At 38.5% G+C, this 12821-nt stretch overlaps 1 protein-coding gene across 11 annotated transcripts in view; it reads right to left on the bottom strand.

Annotated features, from left to right (window-relative positions):
• The window catches only part of CCDC158 (coiled-coil domain containing 158), a 124388-nt gene extending 111990 nt beyond the window's left edge, over positions 1 to 12398 (bottom strand). For 5 of the 11 annotated variants that reach the window (XM_031942887.1, XM_031942883.1, XM_031942884.1 and 2 more), the window contains exons 1-4: positions 12198 to 12395; positions 4088 to 4127; positions 3213 to 3281; positions 75 to 201 (exon numbers count right to left, since the gene is read on the bottom strand). In XM_031942887.1, coding sequence (XP_031798747.1) covers positions 75 to 201; positions 3213 to 3254 — 169 coding nt within the window. In that variant the 5' untranslated portion in view covers positions 3255 to 3281; positions 4088 to 4127; positions 12198 to 12395. Of the gene's footprint in view, positions 1 to 74; positions 202 to 1364; positions 2111 to 3212; positions 3282 to 4087; positions 4128 to 12197 lie in introns of those variants that run through there. The other 6 variants (XM_023505714.2, XM_031942889.1, XM_031942891.1 and 3 more) reach the window with 4 other exon arrangements.
• Positions 12399 to 12821: the final 423 nt, after the last annotated feature.

Genomic DNA, 12821 nt, shown 5'->3' with positions numbered 1-12821 from the left:
TTTAATTTAAATGGAAATTGGGTTTTGACCTTGCATAATTTTTAATATTGTTTTTAATGATACAGGTTACTTACTTCCACTTGATCTGATGCTGCTCAATGAAGCATCTTCCTGATTTGCCTCATGCCCTTTTGCTTCCATGCTGATAAAAGCTCTTCCTGGAGTTGGATTGTCTTTTGAGTTTGCCTTATTAGCTCTAATCTAGTAAAGCCAAAGGAATAGACCTTTCTTCAGATTTTAAATTATTTTATTGAGCTAAATTCAATTGTTATTTAGAATATTTGTATGCTATTATCACTTGGGTATTTAAGAAAATAAAATTCTTATTCAAGATAGACATTTTTAGTAGCCTTAATGATGTCTTATATCCAAAATGACTCTCAACAGGAGTACTAGAGTTCTATGATTTGACTACTTGCTACAAGTAACAAGTAACTATCACTTATTCTTCTGTGCAATGCATACTTCTCTTTTCTAGTTCTCTATCTATTACGAGGTCATATTTCCAAACATTAAAAGAAAAGCTAATAACAAAGTCAAGATCAGCAAAACAGGAATTAATAAAATTAACTCAAAAATTATTTAAATTAAACCAATATTTATAAGTTAAGATAACAAAGGTCAGGGTGCCTAAAAAACAGATAGGCAGGGATCCAATCTAGATGCAACATTCAGAATTTTAACAATAAGTATATGTGAAAACAGACTGATTTAACCTACTCTTAATTGGAAATGGGAAGAACTTTGGCAATTATATGACTAATTTAGGCCAAAAAAAAAAAACTAGGCAATTGTTAATGCTGTAAAGTTACCCATGTATATATCCTGTAAATAAAAGGCTATTAAAAAAAAAAAAAAAAAAAAACTAAAAAAAGCACAGACCAAAAAAAAAAAATTCTTGTCTTTGCCTAAAACATCCCCTAACTCAACAAGTTTAGATGAATAGAAATTTGGCTTTCCATGTATAATCACACTTATAAACATTTAAAGTTTTACTTACTGAAGAAAACGTATTTACAAAAGATAAGCTAGTTGGGAGACATAGATCAGATAAGCTTTGGGCTTTAACAAAATAAGAACATACTAAAATTATTCCTTCCAAGCAGTTTAACCTTAGGGAACTTATCTTGAACACCTAACCAAAATCTATAGTTAGTCATCAAATTTTCAGCCAAAGAGAAGCTGAGGATTCAAGCACCTAAAATGCATTATACAGAGGTGCTGAGATTAAATTAAAAATCAAGTTACTTGTTATCAGGGTCTCAAACCTCAAAATAGTTTTTTTTTTTTTTAAATGTAATTTAACTAGGCAACCTATCAACTACAGATAGTTACTAAAAAGAATTTGCCTTTATTTCACTCACCACTTTTCGCTTTTGTCCACTGAAGTATAATCTGTCAAAACTTAAATTCAACAAGTTCTACCTTAATATGTTTAGAGTTATCATTTTGGGAAATAAACAGCAAGCAGAGAGATATTACATTAAGAATTCTAAATGGTATGTTTGCCAGCATTGCTAGGCAACTTCAGTGTTCTAATGGAAGAGAAGTTTTCAATTAAATAGAGTAACATACTGTATCACAGCATACAAAACTGATTTGAATATTTCATCAAATTAGGTGCTTTGAGATACTTATGGTATATAAAGGGGAAAGCAACAGATTTGGAGTCACATCCCAGATGCCCTTTACTACTTGTAGGTTCTTCAAAGTTATTTGACCTCTCTAGGCCTAATTTTTTTTTAATTTATTATTTATTTATAATGAAAATTGAACTCTTATCAGGGCCCTCCTGGCTTTAAATCTACACATGATCTTCAGGTTCAGGCACCAAGGAAACCCAAGAATCATTATGGTTCTATGCACCACTATAGCCAACAAGATTGGGATCAATGCAGGAGTAAAATAGTCAAGATCAAAGCCTGGCAACCTCCTACAAAACAAGTCCTAATTCACTTAGGTTCCTTTCTTTTATACTAGTCTTTGAGTTCATTGAAGGGAGTTAACAAATAGAAGTCATCAGCAATCTAAATAGTTGGAAACAGGATAGGAAAAACGGGTAAGGCTTGTGGTCTAAGAAAAACAATTTCATCCCAGGTAAATTTGCTTTGTTATAAAAATAAGAATTCTGCAAAATTTTATTCATTTAATTCCACTCAATTGAAATTGGCAATAGAAATTCATATTTATACAAAAATTATCACAACTCCCATGAGATAATTTATATTATTTTATAGATGAAAAACTCAGATTCTGAGGCTGAGTCATTAGCACAATGTCACAAAACTAACATATGTCAGATCTGGACCTGACTAGAACTCAAGTCAGAATACTGCAAATCCAGTATGGCTCTGCTACCTCTTTATTACAACACATGACAGGATAGAGAGGTAATAATTTGTTAAGATGGCAGTGACCTAAAGAAGAGGGCAGAAACATATTTCATCAAATATTTTGGAATGTATCCTGTATATGTCAAAAGTTAAGAGGGTGCCCCAAATTTACAGGCTGTTTTGTAACTGCTATTGCATCATCTGAATAATACTTTGTACTTGTTGTCTACTGAATAATTACTTCTGGAAAGCACACCACCAGTGGGCGCTAATGAGATGTTCGTGTTAGATGAGATGTTAGAAAGCTGATGCCGCAAGGCAGAGCCTAGCAACCCAACCAACAACTGAACCTCTGGGTGAGTGTAAGGGCAGTCACAAGTGAGCCCCAAAAGTATGTGTACGTGTACATAATAACTTCAGCTGAATTCTGATTTATAGACTACTGAAAAGACAAGGATTGTAAGTAAGCTGCTAGGTAATTGTGGGCTAGAAGATATTTGTATCCAAAAGGCTGATTAGGCTGCTTGTTCCAGTAAGTTTTTATCTAATGCTTCATAATGCTATGAAGTGATCACACCTGCTCAAAGGCCTAGAGTACAGGTTTTGGCAGGTATGATCAAACTAGTATTGGCAAAAGACTATCTGTTCTCTGAAGATCAAACTAATAAATTACAGACAGGCTTTTCTTTACTAAATTGGCCACTGGACAATGAATTCTTTGATCATGATGACACATTAAATACAAATTCAAAAGGCCCCATATAGTCCCCTTCTGACTAGTCATGTGATCAGAATTCAGGCAGTTTATCTCTTCTCATCTGGATTAATAGCCTCTCTGCCTCAGGACTCCCTCCTAGTCAATCCATCCTCCATAGGTACCAAAACATCAATCTGTGACTCTTCTTTGCTCAAAAACTCCATTGGTCTTCTCCAAAATCCAGTGGCTCTCTGAAAAGATCAAAAATTCTTGTTTTGTATCTAAAACCTTTTACAGTCTGGTTCCAAACTACCTTGTCATGCATTCCTTCCCTTCACAGTTTCTTTGGAACAAATTTACCTTCTTGCTGTTCTTCAGGTATAAAATCCTAGGTTATCACCATAACTTGAAGTACTCTCCCTCTGCCTCTCAAAATCCTGAATTTCCTTCAGAATTCAACTAAGAGACCACCTCCTTTTAAGACTTTGCCGATCCCCCACAAAGCATCTTCCCCCAAATTGCCTTGTATTCATTCATATATACTTTTATGGGCATACACTGTCTCCTCCATAAAATATAAGCTGTCTGAGGGCTGGTATTGTCTCATTTTTTTTTTTTTTTAACTCTAGCACCCTATCATGGGTGCCTAAGAATGATTTATTGATGGACAACCTATGTGCCTGATATCTACACAATGTCAACAAAATCCAAAGAAAACCCTTAAAGCACACTGAGTGGGCCTCATGTGGTCAATCTTCAGGAAACTATGGATGAGATTCACATATAGGATGGGCGGTGATCTGGGTCATTCAAGTGAGTACACAAACTGATGAAATTCTAGACTCACAGGAGTAAGAAAGTCAAGTAGAACTGGAGCTGGAACATTTTAGAAACAGATGATGCTAGAGGATATAAAGTACTTTATCTCTAAAATGACAAATTCTACAAAATGACTTCATGCTTGATAAAAATAATTCTTACAATTATATAATTTCAAAATTCTATTAGACACTAAGTATATTTAAAGTGAGAGATAATTATAGCACAGTAATAATACCTTAATTCTTGGAGATTATTTTCACTTATTCTAGTAACACCTGTAAAAATAAAGTAAATCTTTTAGACATCATTATCAATATTTTTTCCATTGTCATGAGTATTAATTTGAAAATGGGTTCAATCAATACTGACTCGATTCCAATAATGACAAAATTTTCTTACATTTATTTGCTGGATTATCAAATAAGTTTTAAAATATATTTATTTTCTCATTATATTTCCACAACTCTAAGTATTATCATTCCCATGCCACAGGTAAAGCAACAGACACTGGATTATTAAGGGACTAACTTAGGTAACAGAGCAATAAAGTGAAATGCAGGTTCAAGTCCCGAGCCCATATCAGGGCATCTTTGTGCTACTTTATTATAACTTTATTAACTATTCTTGTTTCCAGGAGTATTTATCTTATCTAAGATGCATGCATCCACATGCCTTTCTTCAAATGCAAAGTAGTGACTGGTATTCCAGAAATCTTCATTTGTATGAATGAACTAAGGATATTCCAGTTTCTCAAATTCATTTTATTCTATGTGTTTGACTTTTACCTTTTCTTGTTTTCTCGGCTTAACAAAAGAATCTTTTGAGGTGGAAGGGAGAGAAAAGACAGCCTAACATATAGGAAATAGTCATCAGACCCAGACAACTATATCCCAGGGTAGAGAAGAAAGTGACATGTATGATTATTAAGTCACTATCAGTGAGTAGGAAAAGATATTGGAAAACAGAAGAGGTACTACCAAGTAATTATTTATCAAGTGACACCTCAATTACCAAAAAAGAGAAAAGAACAAAGTCTGCAAATTATTGGCCACTAAGACTCTGGGGATGGATGGTAAATTACTATCTAGAAAAAAGAGAAGTGATCACATGTCCAACTAAATTTCCATGTTCAACAAGGTTAGTGGACTATGAAATCAGGGAAATACTGTAGATATAGTTTACCTAGATTTAACAAACTCTCTTATGTCATTCTAGTGGAAAAGATGGGCAAGTATGAGTCAAACCTGTGGTATCTAAACTGTGGTATGCAAAAGGATACCTTAAGGTACAAAATAAAAACATTAGAACTTATATCCATTTTCTAAATTCTAAGAATTTTAAAAATAAACCTCTACTAATATTATTGTATCCATATTTCATATAAGCATATGTCACATATGCTGAGGGAAGATATGCTGAGGGAAAAGTTGGAATTCCACTATTTAAACATTTGCTTTCAGCATATTGTTATATAATACAATTTATGTACACCCAATTAAATAAGATTTACAGATATCTACTTTTAATTAAAGTAACCTTCCCAAAATGAACAAACATCCTTAAAAGGTTCTGCAAAAAAAAGCCTTGAATTAAAGATATTAATGTTAACATAAGTAAACAACAAAACAGAACAAAGCCAACAATTCTAATCCTAAAATGAGTTCACCAACCAAATTATAAAGACAATGACTAATCAGATCTGAATTCATCAAAAAAAAATTCAAAATGAGCAAGGAAATCTTTAAATATGAATGTACAGCTGTTGTCATTATCAACAAACCTCAATCAAGCATATACTATGAGATACTAGCTGAGTTCAAAAAAGCCACCATGAGGAGATATTTTAAAAACCAGTTTTTTTGTTGTCAAAAACATATGCTCCTATGAAAATTCTCATCTTTGTATACTTAATTCACAAGTATTTATTAAACACTTATTAAATATATTCGGTGCTAGTACCAGCCACACAAATACAAAAATGAAGGCAGATGCTACCCTCAAGAAGACTACATTCCAATAGGGGAAGATAGCGGTGGGCAGGGAGGGGTTTTATAATCAGGAATACCACAGGGATGATGACATAATGTAACTGACATGTACTTTCCAGGAATGGCAGTGTGGTCCATTCCCAGACCCAAGAATGGAAAGGGAAGAGGTTTTTGGAACCATTTGTGAGGGCCGAGGTCATGAGTGTCATCACCCTCATAGCTGTTAAGAATAAAGGATAAAGATAAAGGATAAGGATAAGGATAAAGAAAAGCATAAAGACTGCCACAGAGCAACAGCAATGTGGGGGGGCTTGGCTATTTGTGATGATTTTTTTTTTTAAATCAAAACTGGAAGCCCACAGGCCTCCCAGACTGGAGGTATAGGCTGAAGTAAGTTATTAGCATGAGAATGGCCAGTGTGGTAGGTTAGGAAGGGATTAGTCTTCATGATGATGTTGTTCATTCAAGATCCCAATTAGGGCAAAGATACTGGAGTAGTTTGCCATTTTCTTCTCCAGCTTATTTTACAGATGAGGAAATTAAGGCAAACAGGGCTAAATGACTTGCCCCGGTCACACAGTGACTGAGAACAAATCTGAACCCAGGTGCTCCTGACTCCAAGCCCAGTACTGCCCTTTAGTTAAAAAGTCCAGGAGACTTGAGTAGGAATGCCAGTTCCAAGTAGGTATAGAATTCAAAAGTATGATATGAAGCTGGAAGGTGAGCAACCTGGAAAAACAATTTGCTATTTAAAAACTGTCCAAACAAGTTTCGGTGGATTAAGAATTCATTTGTTAAAAATATAAATGGAACATCCTGAATTAACTTATAAGAGCAATTTATTGACATCAGGGAAGTTGAAAATGTACTTGCCAAATCTGACCAAAAATATCTGCACCATTGGTAGAAGAGATTGAAAAATTGATATCATGACTTAAGTATCTCCAATGATATTTTTTCCAATTGGAACTTAAATCTCAAATTTTTATTTTCTGCTATGACAGCCATTAAAATCAAGAACCAATTTATAAAAAATGTAAACTAAATCTCTAAACTACTACACTACAAAAATACTACACTTTCAAAAATAATTAAAACATACTTAATTACATTGCTCTGAAAAACATTAGTAGTTATATTTTAGTGAGAATAACTAGGGATTTTCTATCTTTCAAGAGGTTTTGTATCTTTCATAAAATAAAATTTATTTTAAAAACATTTATTTCATTTTTATCATATCTTTTAAATTCTCTTTATATATTCTATAATGTATATATTAGGATATCCTAATAGTATACTATTAGGATAGTATAATTTGTAAATAAATATACCTATAGTGGGGGCTGCTGCTCAAAATTTTCTCAGTGACAAGAGTGTATTTTGTTAGTTAATAACCCAGTTAGGCACATGGAGAACAGCTTAATGGCCAGATTAATGTAAAGGGTATGATGGCTCAAAGACAAGGTAAAAAGTCACTAGTGGAGTGCTCCAGAAAATTGGACGTGGACCTAGGCTAGTAAACATTTCTAATACTGTTGTTGAGTCAAGTCCATCTCTTCATGGTTCCATGGACCATACCATTCCTGGGTTTTTCTCAGCAAGATACTGGAGTGTTTTACCATTTCCTTCTCCTATGCATTAAGGCAAAGGAAATGACTTGCCCAGAGTCACATAATTAGTATAGGGCCAGATTAGTAGGCGGCCTTGTTAGAACTCAGGTCTTTCTGACTTCAAGCTCAGTGCTTAGGTTTTTCTTATTCCAACAGTCTTAAATTAAAGAATAAATGGCATGTTTATCAAGTATATAAACACCACCAAGATATGAAGTATAAATTAGAATACTGAACTAGAGTCAGGATTTAAAAGATCTTATCAGATTTAACACTCATCTTCATGTATTACTAACTGGATGCAGTTATTGGAGGCAATAAATTTAAATCTCATTTCAGACACCAACTATATGACCCTGGGAAGTCACTGAGTCCTATTCATCTGAAAAATGAGTATAAAAGTCATCCTCATTATTGTGAGGATCAAATGAAATAATAGAATTACCAAGTTCTTTAAATATTATTCAAAGAGCAATTATAACAGTACTAATGATAATGTACATAAATGTGTTCAAAAAACTCAACTTCACAAATACAAGGCTTGGAGGAGTACAAATTTAATGAGTAGACAATGTGATACAGCAGACAAAAACCACCTTCCATTTTAAATTGCACTAAGGCAGGCGTAGGGTTCAGGATTAGAGGTGATCACCTTGATTTACGTATTCTACCCAGGTTAAACTATCTCTAGAAAACTATGTTCAGAGTTGGGAACCTCCTGGATGTTGACAATTTATAGAATGTCCACAGAAAAGCTAAGTACCCCAAGATCATGCCCAAGATCATGAGGAGATGAAGGAAAAAATGTTTAGCAAAAAGAAACCCCAAGTGGGATACAGTCATTGTCTTAAATGATTTGAGTAACAAGCAGGGGGAAGACAGAGTCAGTTGATTTTTTTCTGATTCTACCCAAAGGTGAGATTCATGTGTAGAAGTTACAGAGGCAGATTGAGCTTTGATGTCAGGAGCAGGCTGCTTCAGGAAGCAGTGTTCTCTCACTAGAGGTCTTCAAAAAAGGTAGATCACCATTCACAAGAGGACTGTTGTTCAAGCAAGAGTGAATGGTCTAAGAGGTCCTTGCTACCTTAGGAACTGTGATCTTTTCATAGCTCTGGACCTGATCTACAGGAATCTGAAAATTCAAAGATGTTAACAAATAATCCATTAATGGCTTTGCACAATATGTACATGTTCAACAGTAAGACATTGTGAACCAGAAAACTCAAGTCAGGTTAAGTTTATCCATGCTGAAGGCTGGCCACACTTGCAACACAAAAAACTTTTCAACAATGAGACTGAAATGAGATTGAAAGGTAGAAGTCCTGAGAAATTCCTGCAAGACTCAGGAAAAGAGATCAACAAGCAGATATCACTCATGACCCAGTTCCTGGTCAGAGATCCTAGGTGAACTAAGAAGGGGACCTGTGACTGTTGTTATTGTTGTTCAGTCATATCCAATTCTTCATGGCCCTTTTTTAGAGTTTTCCTGGCAAATGGTGATTTACAATTTCCTTCTCCAACTTATTTTATAGATGAGGAAACTGAGACAAACAAGAGTTAAATAACTTGCCCAAGGTCACACAGGTAGTAAATGTCTGAGGTCAGATTTGGACTCCAAGATAATGACTCTTCCTGACTCCAGGAGTGGCGCTCTACCCACTCTGCCACCTAGCTGCCTCTTGTTTGTATGAAGTGTATGGGGCGTTCAGGGAGGACTAGCAGCTTGGAGTGAGGGCCTCCAGGGCTCTTTTCAGGGTTACTCATCCACCTCTGCTGTCACCCTCTCACCTGTGGCTCCAACAAGAGGTAGCATGCACAGCTGTGTGCACACAGTAGTGTGACAGCAGTCACACCCTGGAAAAACCATCTCAGCAGATGGGCTAAATCAGGCTGAGGGTGACCATCAGGCCTCAAAACCATCACTGAGTTAGGGGGAGTCTATCCCAAGCACGTAAAGACTTCAACCAGTGGAATAAGGGGATGAAAACAATTATTATAATGGCCATGAAGGCAGCTGAAGCAGGCATTTTGGAAGTCTTAGAACTCGGTCAAACATCAAAAAATGCCAAGGACATCCACTGTGTTCCAAATCATCACCAGCTGTCCTGACTTTTGTCTTGCCATTAGACTTCTGACTCTGGAAGAGAGAGTGAGGTTGAAAATTTTGGTGCAACTCTGCTTCACTTAAATTCAATCTACTCAAGAGTCAAGACCTCACCCTAATGATGCTACTGATCCTCTTCAAAACGAAGGACAAAAGCATACTCAACAGGACTGGATTTTCTGCAGCATATAAATCAGATCTACTAAATATTTACAGGAGTTTGAGATGTCAATGTCAATACAGAAATTTGGATGTGAAACAAAAAAGTATACAATATATACCAGAATTACTAAATATTTACAAGAGATGTTAATATCAATACAGGGGATTTGTATGTGAAAGAAACAAGCCTTCACATGCAAAACTAATTTTCTTCTAAGTGGCTTATCTTTTTTCATTTACCAACAGACCTTTTCAAAAATTTCTGTCATGCCTGTAGAACAAAGGCCATTTCAAAATGAAAGTCTACAGAGAGCTTTTCCTTGGAAGGAATGGAATCTAAGCTGAAATTTCCTAAGGGTGACCTAATCTGGGAGCAACCAAAATTTGCAAATGGTTTAAAACAAGTTTTTAAGTGGGTTTAAAAATTGTGATCTAAGACATGCATAAGAAAAAGGAGGTGGGTTAGTCAGGTAGCAATAATAACCAATGGCCATTTTACTTGCTCTTCCTAAAGCAAAAGTCAGATTTGTCATCTTGGACTCTGGTCAAAAATCTTCTGTGCCTCATTTCCTATAAAACACAAACTTATCCTGTTAAAATCCTAAACAATCTGCTTCCCATCTAATTTTCAAATTCAAGAAAAATCACTACCTAAATGTGATCTTCCATCTGTCACACCTCTGTACATCTACACAAGTCAGCTCCCATACTTTGAATGTACATCACTCTCGCTACCACTTCTTAGAAATGATTGCTTCTTTCAGGGGTAAGCTGGAATAGAAGACTTAAAACCACCTATCTTTGTGGCATTATTCTTGATTTCTTGACATTAAGAAGCTACTAATGGAGCTAAGAGAAGCCATTCAAATCTCTTGAATGCCTTTCATGTGCAAGGCTCTATACAGGATGTTGTTACTGTTCATCCTTCACTCTCAAAGAGGACCAATGACAAAAACAATGTGATGTTTTCAGGTGCCAGTGAATTGGATTTCAATGAGGCAAAACTCTGCAAAATATTGTTACCCTTGATCTCTCCTCCAGTTATTTTGAGTGCAGTGGCAAGACCCTTTACTATTAAGTATATAAAGACAAAAAGAAGTCCTTAAAGAGTTTACATACCCAACTGAGAGAATATACAATATATTAGTTGTTTCAGAAGTCTTTTGAGACACTCCATACAGCATATGCAGAGAAGAGGGGGGAAAGTAAAATACAATGCAATGAAAACTGAGGACAGAAAGGGCCCTTCGGGTAGGAGGAATAATTCAGGAAATTTCTCCCCTCTTTTAGGCAAAAAAAGGAGCCCAAATTATGAGATCTATCCAAGCTTCAAAACAGACTTTTAAATCAATTATCTTCTGTATAATGGGAGGCAGGAGGGTTAAGGACCTGTGATTTTACTAATGAAGGAAACTCTAGATGAGGAAGTCTGGCTCTACGAATGAAGATGAAGAAGCTGGTCCTCATTTAAAATCTGTTCCAAAAAAAAAAAAAAAAAAAACATTGCTTCAAGACGATGGAGTAGTGAAGTTGTCCAAGGTACTGCTAGTGCATGTCAGAATCCAGTATGAGTAAGGTGGCCCTTACTCAGAGGCTGGACATCTGTATTTACCAATACACACCCACACTGTAATGATTGCATCATGCCAGCCTCTAAGATCACAGAGTACGCCTTGGAAGGGATCTATCCCGTCTAAGATCTGAGCGGCTGTGCACACTCACTAACTGAAGGCTCAAGCTTCACCATCCGCAACGAGATGGCCAGACTAGATAACAAGCGCCATTCCCGAACTAAACCTAAGAAATGATGACATCTGATCCCTTCACGCAGTCATCAAGCCGGCTTACTGACTACCCACGGGGTGGGTGGAGAAATAGAAAGTGAATTTCTATTAAGGATTTTTTTTAATAGGAAGAACCAACTGGGTAACAGGAACTACGCCGACAGCTCGCTAACCTCAGAGGGTAATGACTCCGACAATTAAACCCTGCGGACTTGGGAGAAGGGGGGTAGTACGACGAGAAACCCCTTTTGCCCAAGGGTGGCCGGGGACCGGGCGCTTTGTCTCCAGATGCTCAGCGCTCCCACCATGAAGCCGATGGTAGTTTGATTTTATCCCTAAGCCACCAGCTCTTCCCGGGAGCCGCGGGGTTCGTCTACCCCTGGGTCAGGTGGAGGCTCCGCCCGCCGTGACGCGTGCGCAGAAAAGGCTTTGCGTTCCACGGGGGGAGGGGCGCGCAAGAAGGCCGGCCTTCGTCTCCCTCCCTCCCCGTTTGCGTTGCACACCGCCGAGCGCCCACTGCAGCCCCGAACTACAGGAGCCGGTTACTACCACTCTCCCTCGCTCCTCGGGCGGCCGGAGGCAATGCGGGCGGCCCCCCAGCCCGACAGGGTCCCTGCCCCGCCCTTGCCTCAATGGCCGCCCTCACACCCCAACCCCACCGTCCCACCAGTACCCGTCCCGGCGTCTCCTCTGTTACCTGAAAAAATCCACCCCATCCCAGGAGACCTGCAGCATCACCGGGGGAACTCAGGAGGGCTTGGCGGCCGCACCTGGAGCGACTCAACAGTGGGGGTGGGGATGTTCCCCGTTCTCCTTCCCCCAACCCCGGCGATGGAGGCTCCTCGTTGTTAACGAGGACGGGTGGTTACGGCCTTCCCCCCCCTCCCTGCCCCTCCCACACCCCGACCCGCGTGCGCGCGCCCGGCGCAAGACCCCAGATTCCGTCCTCGAGCCCGCCTAGACGACCGTTTGCCTGCACGAGACGGAGGAGGGGCTCTCAACCGCTTGCCCATCCTCCTCAGGGCGCGCCCCTCGACGCCGCCGCAGTAACCCGGAGCAACGGGGCTGCGCCAATCCCAAGGGCGGTCCGGAGAGTGGGAGCCAATAAATGCCCGGCAGGTCGCTCCCGGGAGGAGGGCCTTGCAAAGGGCCACACCCCCCGGGGCGGATGGCGCGCTCGGAGTTTGCGTAGCACGTGGCGCTCGCGGCCCTTCACGGGATCGCGTCTGGCTCTCTGAAAGCCTCCCAACCGACTGTGCCACCCCCACGAGGTGCTGGCCTGTCACGGCGGCTAACCCAGAACTGGATTCGAATCCCATCG

This window comes from Sarcophilus harrisii, chromosome 6 (genome assembly GCF_902635505.1).
Source record: "Sarcophilus harrisii chromosome 6, mSarHar1.11, whole genome shotgun sequence".
In the NCBI taxonomy this organism is placed as follows: Eukaryota; Metazoa; Chordata; class Mammalia; order Dasyuromorphia; family Dasyuridae; genus Sarcophilus; species Sarcophilus harrisii.
Note: the sequence above shows the minus strand (reverse complement) of the source record. Positions and strands in the feature narration are given on the sequence as shown.